Raw genomic sequence first — 14,699 nt, 5'->3', positions numbered from 1 at the left:
CTACATGTGAGTATTGAAACTAATGATCTTTCCAGGAAAGATCATAATTGTTACATCTATGGCCACCTTAAACCTTGAGATCTCCTGATATCAATGTAGACTCTGTCAGCAAACAGTGTTATTCCCTATACAAACATGTCTGACACTGACCAGCATGCAGATTGTCAGCTCAGCAGGACAGTAATTAGTTTAATTAACCTAAGAATATATGAGTTGAGGCGCATGCACCTGTGCAGCAGTTAGGATTGTTATGGAAATCCACTTGTTTATTGGTGTTTGGAATTCTCTACTCACTCTGGTTCTCTTGATCCTCCAGCGGTTCCAGCAGCTTCATAAATTCCACATTCACGTGAATCTCGACGCCGTGCAACAGGGCGATCTTAAAGAGCATCAGCTGGAGCTGCCAAATGCCTGGAAGCCAAAACTGTCTTTAATGGGTGCAAAGAGGTACAAGTGCCCTGTAGAGAGGGGGTGCAGGGGAGCAGGGTCGTAGGGTGCGATGAAACACAAGGAAAAGTAAAACTCTTGCAACTTCTCTTGATAAGATTTGTTTGTACCTATTCTCCATAACTTGCCTCCTTCTCTGCTGAAGATTTTACCATCTCATGCCCATATGCTTTTGTTTCCCCGGTACTATAGACGTATGCAATTTACTATATCACTCCTTCTGTTCACTGTCAAAAGTTAATGAAGGGAAAACTGCAACTCCCAGAAAGCCCCAGTTAGCGGCATAGTGCTGCTGTACATTATAAACACAACATCGGCTCCATGCCCAGGTCATGAGGCACAAAAGACTCCCAGTGGCCAGTGAAACCGACACATTTTACAGAAGTCACTCCGGAACCGGTTGAACAGGTCGGGTTAATCCGCGTCTCCTCTCGGAGTTGGAGGCAGAACAAGAGCATCGGTGATGTCACCCTAAATTGTTATTCAAACATGCGGTTTGTGGTTATACGGCCAATTACTGGGCAAGCCAACCAAGCTCTGTGCGTAGGGTATTTTGCTCTAATAACTCTTGAGATTAAATGCTATACGGATACTTTTTCACTCATCAGAACCTTAATGACTTTCTCTACACACTGTGCTACATAGTAACTCTCAGTGTATTGTTATACTCTATGTTGTGTTATGTGTATGGAAGCAGCATGCTGCACTTGCTTGTACATGGGGCACCACTGGGTCCTGTATCTTTAAGAAGTACCTGGTCGTAGCCAACCTCACCCAACTGCACCGAGCTCAATGTAACCTGCCTGCAAATCCTATAGGGATTCTGATATAGGAGCTTTGCATGTTCTGTCCCTATAATGAATGAGCTCCTGAGTTTTGGGATATGCGGTAGATAGACAGACAGACAGGGATAGATCATAGGTACATAGACAATAGAGAAATAGATAGATGATAGATAGATAAATAGATAGATAATAGATAGATAGATAGATAGAACATAGATAGAGAATAGATAGATAAATCAATAATAGATAGATAATAGATAGATAAATCAATAATAGATGGATGATAGATGATAGATAGATAGATAGATAGATAGATAGATAGATAGATAGATAGATAGATAGATAGATAGAACATAGATAATAAGATAGATAAATCGATAATAGATGATAGATAGATAGATAATAGATAGATAGAACATAGATAGATAATAGATATAATAGATGATAAACAGATGATAGATAGATAGATAGATAGATAGATAGATAGATAGATAGATAGAGATACATAGATAGAAGATACATAGATAGATAATAGATAGATACATAGATGACAGAGAAATAGATAGATAGATAGATAGATAGATAGATAGATAGATAGATAGATAGATAGATAGATAGATGTTAGGTAGACAGATAATAGATGATAGATCCATAGAGGATAGATAGAGATAAATGATAGATAGATAAGGCATAAATAAATTATAGATAAATGAATAGATATCTAATAGCGAATTATTTCTTCTCCCACCGAAACCCCATGGCTAAAATAAGGGCACTTACTAATATGATCAATGGCTCCCGCACAGAACTTCCCATAGAACTTCTTAGCTCCGAGGCAGCGGAGGTCGTGGATGGTGTAAGGCCAGAGGTGCAGGACGTTATTCCGTGAGAAGGTGTCTCTCTTCTCCACCACCACCACTTTGGCTCCTAAGCAGGAAAGCTCTATGGCAGTGCGAAGGCCACACGGACCCCCTCCAATTATTAAACACTACGGCAAAGGAAATAAGAGGGTTATGTAGCGGGATAAATAACACAATATCTATTTATAGTGTCTATTCATAGCCTCTGAAGTTCAGACTTAGATTGTAAGCTCTAAGGGTTGGGGGCTTCCTTCCTCCTGCCGCTCTTAGTATGTGGATCCTTTGGACTATAAATGTTTTTTATTCTATTTATTTCCCTGTCTGTGCAATTAATGTAGTGCTGCAAATAACAGTATCAATATAATAATAAAGAGATCCATACAGAGCTGCTCTGCTCTCTCTGCACCTTCACACAATAAATATCTAAACACATAATTGGACCAACTTGTATTCTAAAGACAAGATGCCCTTAAAAAGCAGTTTGTGGCAGAATTCTGATACAGATCACTCAGCCCTATACATTACTAATTTCTCCCCATGCCGTGAGATCCGCGGACGCACATTCCAGCCACATTAGAACACAATATGATTTTTGCATGGTTTCTGCATGTTCTCCTTTGGGCGCCATGAGCTAATGGGTGACAATGAAATTTCTGAAGGATTGAATCACTTATGAATTAATGTAGGGGCCCCGCGAAGAACAAGGGAATCACAAACAGTTACAGTAGAGACCCATTGTACATACTGGTAACTATTGTTATTGTATCCTATCTGATCCCCATTGTAAGCAGCAGTCCTGTCCTGCTTTATGGCAGCTGAGATTCTAGCTATCTGTATAACAGAACATTCTGTCCCAGTGGCTGCACAGATCCTATCTGATCCCCATTGTAAGCAGCAGTCCTGTCCTGCTTTATGGCAGCTGAGATTCTAGCTATCTGTATAACAGAACATTCTGTCCCAGTGGCTGCACAGATCCTATCTGATCCCCATTGTAAGCAACAGTCCTGTCCTGCTTTATGGCAGCTGAGATTCTAGCTATCTGTATAACAGAACATTCTGTCCCAGTGGCTGCACAGATCCTATCTGATCCCCATTGTAAGCAGCAGTCCTGTCCTGCTTTATGGCAGCTGAGATTCTAGCTATCTGTATAACAGAACATTCTGTCCCAGTGGCTGCACAGATCCTATCTGATCCCCATTGTAAGCAGCAGTCCTGTCCTGCTTTATGGCAGCTGAGATTCTAGCTATCTGTATAACAGAACATTCTGTCCCAGTGGCTGCACAGATCCTATCTGATCCCCATTGTAAGCAGCAGTCCTGTCCTGCTTTATGGCAATCAGACTCTCTCTGTTCCATTGGACATGCTGTCTATTAGGTTACACACTCTATACTATGAGAACATACACAGAACTTGGAGAGTGTATTATGGGAAGGTAACATTGCATGACGAATGAGCCAAATTAAATTAATGTATTGCCTTACATTTCTTGGCTTTTTTGGGACCCTTGGGGGATGACTAAGATCCTTCCCAAGTTATGGCAACAAACATCACACTCAGAAGGAGAAGTCATTAGTGGAACCAATGGTTTCTTCATGCATTCGCCATGTTCCACAGATAATACTTCTTATTCCTAAGAATAGTTACACCGGCCCAAACTCACACATATGGGGGTCATTTCCTTTACAAACGAACTATAAAAATCAAATGTAGACCAGATGTTATCAGAATGGAGGAAGAGGATGTTGGCAGAGGAGGGTCACTCTTCTGTGATCTGATTTATATGGGAACGGGGTGTTCAGACAAGTGAAAGCTCTGAGTGTCTCAATTCTTCAGTCACAGCTTATAAATGGCTCCAAACAAACCCCACAACTAATGACAGTCAACTGGTGCATTGCCATTGTGCCAAAAGTCTCCTCTGTTCTCTAATGTATCTACCTGTTAGATGCAGGTAGATACATTATAGAGTTCTGTTAAATTGTAGGACCCAATTATTATTATTATCCCAGATACTATTATCCCTCTGTTACTATAGACACCATCTCTCCCTACTATACCTGCTATCCCACAGTCACACTCCCTTCCCAGATACTATTATCCCTCTGTTACTATAGACACCATCTCTCCCTACTATACCTGCTATCCCACAATCACACTCCCTTCCCAGAGACTATTATCCACTGTTACTATAGACACCATCTCTCCCTACTATACCTGCTATCCCACAGTCACACTCCCTTCCCAGAGACTATTATCCACTGTTACTATAGACACTATCTCTCCCTACTATACCTGCTATCCCACAGTCACACTCCCTTCCTAGAGACTATTATCCACTGTTACTATAGACACCATCTCTCCCTACTATACCTGCTATCCCACAGTCACACTCCCTTCCCAGAGACTATTATCCACTGTTACTATAGACACTATCTCTCCCTACTATACCTGCTATCCCACAGTCACACTCCCTTCCCAGAGACTATTATCCACTGTTACTATAGGCACCATCTCTCCCTACTATACCTGCTATCCCATAGTCACACTCCCTTCCCAGAGACTATTATCCACTGTTACTATAGACACCATCTCTCCCTACTATACCTGCTATCCCACAATCACACTCCCTTCCCAGAGACTATTATCCACTGTTACTATAGACACCATCTCTCCCTACTATACCTGCTATCCCACAGTCACACTCCCTTCCCAGAGACTATTATCCACTGTTACTATAGGCACCATCTCTCCCTACTATACCTGCTATCCCACAGTCACACTCCCTTCCCAGAGACTATTATCCACTGTTACTATAGGCACCATCTCCCCCTACTATACCTGCTATCCCACAGTCACACTCCCTTCCTAGAGACTATTATCCACTGTTACTATAGACACCATCTCTCCCTACTATACCTGCTATCCCACAGTCACACTCCCTTCCCAGAGACTATTATCCACTGTTACTATAGACACCATCTCTCTCTAATATACTATACTACACAATGAGCTATACTTTATACTGTAAATAAGACAGTATGGTAACTAATACTCATGTTTATAAAAATGGATAGTGCACAGGAAAGGTATGGCCTTGTTCCTTCTGTTTTAGGCTAAAATAAATTTATAACAAACCCAACTTAATAATCAGTATTTGCTTTGAATTAATTTCGCACCATTACTCTGATACACTGACAGAGTGGAATTCTTGGTTTTGATAACTCTGCTCATAAGCAAATAATCCTAAAGAATGTTCTGTACACTGTGGAGTGAATCATTACCACCTACACTATAATACACTGCTCACTCTACAGTACAGCTTAATTACATGAACCTCATTGCAGTAGGAGCTCCCTGATCAACTACTCTATTTGGGTCTATATCATACGTGAGCTCAAGTGGAAACTGTGACTTGTATTGTCATATTTCCCAGACTCTCCCTCGGGACCTGCTGGTGAAGCAAACTCTGAACAGAATATTAAGAACAAGATGTTCTGGACACTGGTTTTATATAGGCTGGAAAAGAATGAGAGAGACAGAAGAGAGGGAAAATGTGAAAGTACAGAGAAAACATGAATGTAGTTAATAATATGGAAAATATTTCACATCACTGCCCCATACAGTCTTGCCACATTTATATACTGTATTTAGTCTGTACAGAGAGATCCCATAAAACTATGGCAGCATAGGTATTCCCTGTACTAAGCACAATTCAGCAGGAACAGTCCATAAGTTTGCTCATAGTCTGTACAGAGAGATCCCATAAAACTATGGCAGCATAGGTATTCCCTGTACTAAGCACAATTCAGCAGGAACAGTCCCTAAGTTTGCTCATAGTCTGTACAGAGAGATCCCATAAAACTATGGCAGCATAGGTATTCCTCTGTACTAAGTACAATTCAGCAGGAACAGTCCCTAAGTTTGCTCATAGTCTGTACAGAGAGATCCCATAAAACTATGGCAGCATAGGTATTCCTCTGTACTAAGCACAATTCAGCAGGAACAGTCCCCTAAGTTTGCTCATAGTCTGTACAGAGAGATCCCATAAAACTATGGCAGCATAGGTATTCCCTGTACTAAGCACAATTCAGCAGGAACAGCCCCTAAGTTTGCTCATAGCCTGTACAGAGAGATCCCATAAAACTATGGCAGCATAGGTATTCCCTGTACTAAGCACAATTCAGCAGGAACAGCTTAAACTAAAACTTTTTAACAATAAAATATAACTCAGAGAATGTGGTTTCAACAAATAAACAGCCAGCACCATCATCACAGATCAGGACAGGCCATTTCATCTGATAGCAGAATCCACTGAGGTTTTTTGGATTAGTGGGGAGGACTTTCTGGATTCAGTCCAACCTGTAATTCTGGATGAGCCGCAGCTGCTTCAATAACTAAAGAGGAAAAGCAAACAGAAGTCTAAATGGGGATGTTCTCTGTTCCATTCCAATAACACTTTCCATTTATCCAACATGGAAGCCCTTACACCTCAAAGAGTTCAACTTCTTAGGAGGTCCAGTGTAGGTCAGAAAACAAAACAAACAAAGCCTGTCTATTTCTTATAACTGGAACCAAACAGATTTAATTTTTTGCAAAAACTCAGCCTGCAGCCTTGTGCCTTTATATGGTCACAGAACAACCCCTCAGTGACTTCTAATATCCTTATCATTTACAGTAGGGGGTACAATATCCCTTATAATACATGAGTGATACTCAGAGTTCCCTGTATAACTCAGCCTGCAGCCTTGTGCCTTTATATGGTCACAGAACAACCCCTCGGTGACTTCTAATATCCTTATCATTTACAGTAGGGGGTACATTATCCCTTATAATACATGAGTGATACTCAGAGTTCCCTGTATAACTCAGCCTGCAGCCTTGTGCCTTTATATGGTCACAGAACAACCCCTCAGTGACTTCTAATATCCTTATCATTTACAGTAGGGGGTACATTATCCCTTATAATACATGAGTGATACTCAGAGTTCCCTGTATAACTCAGCCTGCAGCCTTATGCCTTTATATGGTCACAGAACAACCCTTCAGTGACTTCTAATATCCTTATCATTTACAGTAGGGGGTACATTATCCCTTATAATACATGAGTGATACTCAGAGTTCCCTGTATAACTCAGCCTGCAGCCTTGTGCCTTGTGCCTTTATATGGTCACAGAACAACCCCTCAGTGACTTCTAATATCCTTATCATTTACAGTAGGGGGTACATTATCCCTTATAATACAGGAGTGATACTCAGAGTTCCCTGTATAACTCAGCCTGCAGCCTTGTGCCTTTATATGGTCACAGAACAACCCCTCGGTGACTTCTAATATCCTTATCATTTACAGTAGGGGGTACATTATCCCTTATAATACACGAGTGATACTCAGAGTTCCCTGTATAACTCAGCCTGCAGCCTTGTGCCTTTATATGGTCACAGAACAACCCCTCAGTGACTTCTAATATCCTTATCATTTACAGTAGGGGGTACATTATCCCTTATAATACAGGAGTGATACATTATTCTCTATATAACAGCAACAGCCACACAGCGGGGCCCCATATCCTCATTCAGATTATCACAAACAGGAGGTGAGTCTAATTAACACGCAGCCAGCAGGAAACTGCATTCGGCCTGATATATAAGTTGTGAATAGACAGATCCTCTCTGAGCGACAAACGCTGCCAATTTCCTTACTTATCGGAAGGAAAATAGAAATGCTTTCCAGCTCGCAGTCAGCACAATGTCCTGAGTACTGAGAGCTGCCCAAAGACACAGTTAATGTATATATTAGTGTATATATTGTATGAGCTCACTGCTTGTGATAAGGTTTAACCCCCTGATGCAACAGAGCAGCAGACACTTCAGTATCTAAGCAGATATATATTCATAATGTACAGCCTAAGAGAAGCAATGGGAACCGTGTTATTAAATAGACCCAAACTGAATTTGCTTCACAGCACAGAATAACTGGTTAATAATAAATTATGCACCTTAATTAATCATGCTTTAAAAAAGGACTCGATTTCATGTGAAATAAAATTAGGAACATAGAGCTTGGGGGGCCTCAGACTTGCAGGGGCTCTAATCCCGCCAATGACACTGCTCATTGCGTCTGAGAAAACATATTATGTCAGTCCGGCTCCAGGGACAAGAGATAAGAGTTTGTGCCTATTACGGCTGCTGATAAACGTTAGGGAACGTGTTTGGGCACCGGGTGCGTTGCTAAGGGCTTGGAGACCCAAAGAGTTTGGGTTTAGACTTTAGGTGTTTGTGTTGGCGGAATTTAAGCACTTTATATCTTATTACTGACCCCTCTGTTCTCACGTTGTAACTATGTATCAGACTCTGGGAATTGCTATTGTGTAATGAGGTTCATTTGATACACTTGTGGCATATTTTCTTTCTTACGTTTCATTTCAATTCGACATTCAGTTTCTCGTTTCTCGCTTTTAAAATCTTGGAGGAAACAGAAGGATGGTTCAGGGGTGAAGAGGGGTAAGTAAGGCTTATGGCACATGTGCATATTCCAGAAAACACGGTGGGATAAATACAGGACCAATTCCATGTATAATACCCCAGAACACACAGCAGATAAATACAGGGCCAATTCCATGTATAATACCCCAGAACACACAGCAGATAAATACAGGGCCAATTCCATGTATAATACCCCAGAACACACAGCAGGATAAATACAGTGCTAATTCCATGTATAATACCCCAGAACCTACAGCAGATAAATACAGGGCCAATTCCATGTATAATACCCCAGAACACACAGCAGATAAATACAGTGCCAATTCCATGTATAATACCCCAGAACACACAGCAGATAAATACAGGGCCAATTCCATGTATAATACCCCAGAACACACAGCAGATAAATACAGTGCCAATTCCATGTATAATACCCCAGAACACACAGCAGATAAATACAGGGCCAATTCCATGTATAATACCCCAGAACACACAGCAGATAAATACAGGGCCAATTCCATGTATAATACCCCAGAACACACAGCAGATAAATACAGTGCCAATTCCATGTATAATACCCCAGAACACACAGCAGATAAATACAGTGTCAATTCCATGTATAATACCCCAGAACACACAGCAGATAAATATAGGGCCAATTCCATGTATAATACCCCAGAACACACAGCAGATAAATACAGGGCCAATTCCATGTATAATACCCCAGAACACACAGCAGGATAAATACAGTGCTAATTCCATGTATAATACCCCAGAACCTACAGCAGATAAATACAGGGCCAATTCCATGTATAATACCCCAGAACACACAGCAGATAAATACAGTGCCAATTCCATGTATAATACCCCAGAACACACAGCAGATAAATACAGAACCAATTCCATGTATAATACCCCAGAACACACAGCAGATAAATACAGGGCCAATTCCATGTATAATACCCAGAACACACAGCAGATAAATACAGTGTCAATTCCATGTATAATACCCCAGAACACACAGCAGATAAATATAGGGCCAATTCCATGTATAATACCCCAGAACACACAGCAGATAAATACAGGGCCAATTCCATGTATAATACCCCAGAACACACAGCAGATAAATACAGGGCCAATTCCATGTATAATACCCCAGAACCTACAGCAGATAAATACAGTGCCAATTCCATGTATAATACCCCAGAACACACAGCAGATAAATACAGGGCCAATTCCATGTATAATACCCCAGAACACACAGCAGGATAAATACAGTGCTAATTCCATGTATAATACCCCAGAACCTACAGCAGATAAATACAGTGCCAATTCCATGTATAATACCCCAGAACACACAGCAGATAAATACAGGGCCAATTCCATGTATAATACCCAGAACACACAGCAGATAAATACAGTGCCAATTCCATGTATAATAGTCTAATTGAACCAGTGAAGGCACATTACTCCTGCACACACATTACACCCTGCACATCTATAATACATCAGATCCAGAGCTTTACACTGAGTACAGGCCACCCATAACCATGAGAAGAAAGAGTGGCTTGTCCATAGCTCAAAGCATGTGTCTGGCTGATTTATACATGACACAGACGTGCATGGCCCAAGCATACAGCATTAGAATGATGTTATTGCAGAACTATGTCCTGCCGATCCCTCGCACAACACGGGCTGTCAGGAGAAACATGGCCGCCCAGTCTCAGCCGCCCTTACTCACTTATCCTCTGGCATCAGCGCTAAAAATGTTTGTTGGTCGTTGGTGTTGAAACATTTGGCACAGAGTAAAACAATTTCTTTGTTGAACGAGGAGCCAGAGATGGATGTGATGTAATTCGGTTCATCTTTAGTGCAGAATAATTCTGAGCGAGAGAGAGAACACAATGAAACAATGAAACTAAATAGCAGCACAATCACTGTCAAAACCAGCGCCAGGCAGAACTGGAACCTAAATTATGAACAGCTCCAATATGTGACTGTTAATCGCTTGGTTTCCTCTTTATTCCATCAGTGGAGATGAGGGAAGGTTTTCATGTGTCAGGACTGGAGTCTTCATTCTTCAGGCAGATATGGAGTGGTGCCCAGTTTTTGGCCCTTATCCTCCATCAGAGTCAGACATACCTTCTGCTAGTAACAGTGACAAGAACAAACGTCTGATATATAGTATATCTGTGAGATATAGTCGCATAATAAATTTCTATTTCTGTCTTGTCCTACTGTCTAAGTCTTGCCCAAATATCTCCATCTTGCCCTACTTTCTCCATCTTGTCCTACTGTCTCCATCTTGCCCTACTTTCTCCATCTTGTCCAAATATCTCCATCTTGCCCTACTGTCTCCATTTTGACCAACTTTCTCCATCTTGCCCAAATATCTCCATCTTATCCTATTGTCTCCATTTTGGCCTACTGTCTCCATCTTGCCCAAATATCTCCATCTTGCTCTATTGTCTCCATCTTGCCCTACTGACTCCATCTTGCCCTACTTGCCCTACTGACTCCATCTTGCCCAAATATCTCCATGTTGCCCTACTGACTCTATCTTTACAGTCTCCATCTTACTCTACTGTCTCCATCTTGTCCTACAATCTCCATCTTACCCTACAGTCTCCATCTTGTCCTAGTGTCTCCATCTTTCCCTACAGTCTCCATCTTATTCTACTGTCTCCATTTTGTCCTACAGTCTCCATCTTACTCTACTGTCTCTATCTTGTCCTAATGTTTCCATCTTGCCCTACAGTCTCCATCTTACTCTACTGTCTCTATCTTGTCCTACTGTTTCCATCTTATTCTACTGTCTCTATCTTGTCCTACTGTCTCCATCTTACTCTACTGCCTCTATCTTGTCCTACTGTCTCCATCTTGCCCTACAGTCTCCATCTTACTCTACTGCCTCTATCGTGTCCTACTGTCTCCATCTTACTCTACTTTTTCTATCTTGTCCTACTATCTCCATCTTGCCCTACAGTCTCCATCTTGTCCTACAGTCTCCATCTTGTCTTACTGTCTCCATCTTACTCTACTGTCTCTATCTTCTCCTACTATCTCCATCTTGTCCTACGGTCTCCATCTTGTCCTACGGCCACAGCCGTTACTGTAACTACCAAGTTATACCTCCCACAAAGACAGCACAGATAAATCTCTCACTAGGGGTGGTAGAAGCACCGCCTAGGGGATATGATTAGGCTGACTAATGTAATGGCTTAAAATATATAGAAAATCATGGGCTACAAATTGATTTCAACTTCTGACTGTGTAATGCTATTATTTACAAAAGAGATGCACAAAGAGATGCACAAATGCACCCATACAAGTTGTTCCACCATCGCACTCAAACACATAACGATGTACATGAGCTCCATCTTGTGAGACACCCTGACAGCCACTGTAACAACCAAGATGGTGAAACTGATCCGGGTAACAGATACTTGACACTAGATCCGGTTTCATGTTCTGCAACAATTGTGGGTCAGTCTTAGAAATCTACTGACAACACAAAAAGGAATAGTCCTTCCCATAAGCAAGGGGAGAACGAGCCAGAGGAGTTTTTGTAAGTGAAGAAGCACATGGGAGGCAATTAACTGCTTCTAACTACCAAAATCAAGGAAATGTGCAATTAAGTCATGGATAAGAAGGTAGATAATAACTAGCACTCACATAGGTTTGGATGCAAATAACACAACATGATACCGAGGCTCATATACAAATATATTCTGTAGGTTGTAACCAACCAGCACCCCATGAATGACTTGTCATGGGTTCAGCCCTAGTGGTGTTTGGCCTGAACTAAAAGCACTTTTTGGCTGACTGCAAGGTGGGAAGACTTCTCCTCAGAATCCAGGTCATTGTTTTACAAGAACTTACTTTTCATTGTCTGCGCAGAACAGTGCCATTAAGAAGATTCTCAGAAAACATTACATTGTTATTAAAGAACTATTTAATCCAAACTGCTGTCTCCCAGACCTGAACCCAATTGATTTAGAATATTTGAAGGGACAGAGTCTGTATTGTCCTGTGTTCGGGATATTAATGTTATATGATTCGGAAGACTTTGAATGAAGTTGACACATTGATTTTTTTCTGAAATGTGAAGGAATGAGCCCTGGGGCAGATAAACCATCTGAGATTTCCCAGAAATATGCGGTTTCTCTCACTGCAAATGGCGTCATGATCCGAGTAACCGGGATAAGAACGAAACACGGCAGATTATTTTCAGTACACCAGTGACTGTGTTGGATGAATCTGTAAGGTGGGACGTGACCCCAGAAATAGGGAACAGGTAAACATGTACATTACAAGTTTAATGAGTTGAAATGAGTTGGACCTCTTGTAAGGTGTAGTAAAGAAAGCACTAAAAATGATTTTCCAGCAAACTGAATGCCAAACGGCGGGTGTTTATTTGAACATTTACAGGGCTCGGCCAAGTGACAGAACATTCCCAGCCAATCAGGGCATCAACCTTAACATGGCTGGAACAACCATTGCCCATGAAAGAAAGGGGTCAATGGTGAGGTTAAAGCACCATAAGTCTTCATAATTTTCCAGATTCTAAGTTAGAACATTCTTAGGCTTAGACCTAGATGTATCCAATCAGAGCATGAGAACATTCATAGGCTTACACCAACTTGCATCCAATCAGAGCAGAACATTCTTAGGCTTAGACCTAGATGCATCCAATCAGAGTATGAGAACATTCATAGGATTAGACCAACTTGCATCCAATCAGAGCAGAACATTCTTAGGCTTAGACCTAGGTGCATCCAATCAGAGCATGAGAACATTCATAGGCTTACACCAACTTGCATCCAATCAGAGCAGAACATTCTTAGGCTTAGACCTAGGTGCATCCAATCAGAGTATGAGAACATTCATAGGCTTACACCAACTTGCATCCAATCAGAGCAGAGCATTCTTAGGCTTAGACCTAGGTGCATCCAATCAGAGCATGAGAACATTCTTAGGTTTAGAACTACTTGCATCCAATCAAAGCAGAACATTCTTAGGCTTAAACCTAGATGCATCCAATCAGAGTATGAGAACATTCTTAGACTTAGACCTACTTGCATCCAGTCAAGGTAGAACATCCTTAGGCTTAGACCTAGATGCATCCAATCAGAGCATAAGAACATCCATAGGCTTAGACCTACTTGCATCCAATCAGAGCAGAACATTTTTAGGCTTAGACCTAGATGCATCCAATCAGAGCACGAGAACATTCTTAGGCTTAGACCTACTTGCATCCAATCAGAGCAGGACATTCTTAGGCTTAGACCTAAATTCATCCAATCAAAGCATGAGAACATTCTAAGGCTTAGACCTACTTGCATCCAATCAGAGCAGAACTTTCTTAGGCTTAGACCTAGATGCATCCAATCAGAGTATGAGAACATTGACAGGGTTAGACCAACCTGCAGCCAATAAGAACCCTCAGAATGTTAACATTGCTACCTGCTGCCAACCCCAATATGAACAGCAACACGATGTATCAAAGCTCCTCTGTTTTTGGAAATCAGTTCATCCTCCCAACCTTTTCCCCTCTGAAGCCAAAAGTGCTTAAAGGATTAGTTTGTTTTGCAACATTTCTCTTAGATCAGAAAACAGCCTAAACATCAGGGAGTGTATTTAATGAATGTATATTGTTCATTGCCCACCCCGGCGCTTCATTCTGCAACTAAAGGAAATCTATCAATATAAATCTGATAATTCTGTGACGTCTGCTCCAAAGACAGAGACCTGAGAGCCAAACTGGCACCGGAACAAACAAAAGTTCTCAGAAGCTTTTCCTATAAACAGACTGGGCCTCGGCTCTGGGAACAGATGACACGGCTGATAAATGATCTTGCTGACGAAGGTTTTTTTTCTTCCTGGATTCTGATTGGCTAACATCCCTGTCATCCAATTGAATTGCAGGAATAGAATTTCCATTATTGGAAGCAAGATAAGGTTGTTAATATATTATGTAATATATTATGTAACTTTGTCTGTGCAGTGTTTGCTTCTACACGTCAAATCTTTTTGTTTGCAAAAATGTTACTTGAATAATGTAATGACTCTATTGTACATGTTTAATTAGTAATTTGCTATTACATTTAGCATCATCATCTGTTATCAT

The 14,699-nt window shown here is 41.1% G+C and overlaps 1 protein-coding gene across 11 annotated transcripts in view; it reads right to left on the bottom strand.

The window, feature by feature from the left end:
* The window catches only part of LOC108713737 (F-actin-monooxygenase mical2), a 118,337-nt gene that overhangs the window by 73,890 nt on the left and 29,748 nt on the right, over positions 1 to 14,699 (bottom strand). For all 11 annotated transcript variants that reach the window (XM_041589726.1, XM_041589729.1, XM_041589725.1 and 8 more), the window contains exons 3-4: positions 2,013 to 2,220; positions 295 to 411 (exon numbers count right to left, since the gene is read on the bottom strand). In XM_041589726.1, coding sequence (XP_041445660.1) covers positions 295 to 411; positions 2,013 to 2,220 — 325 coding nt within the window. The remainder of the gene's footprint in view (positions 1 to 294; positions 412 to 2,012; positions 2,221 to 14,699) is intronic.

This window comes from Xenopus laevis, chromosome 4L (genome assembly GCF_017654675.1).
Source record: "Xenopus laevis strain J_2021 chromosome 4L, Xenopus_laevis_v10.1, whole genome shotgun sequence".
In the NCBI taxonomy this organism is placed as follows: Eukaryota; Metazoa; Chordata; class Amphibia; order Anura; family Pipidae; genus Xenopus; species Xenopus laevis.
Note: the sequence above shows the minus strand (reverse complement) of the source record. Positions and strands in the feature narration are given on the sequence as shown.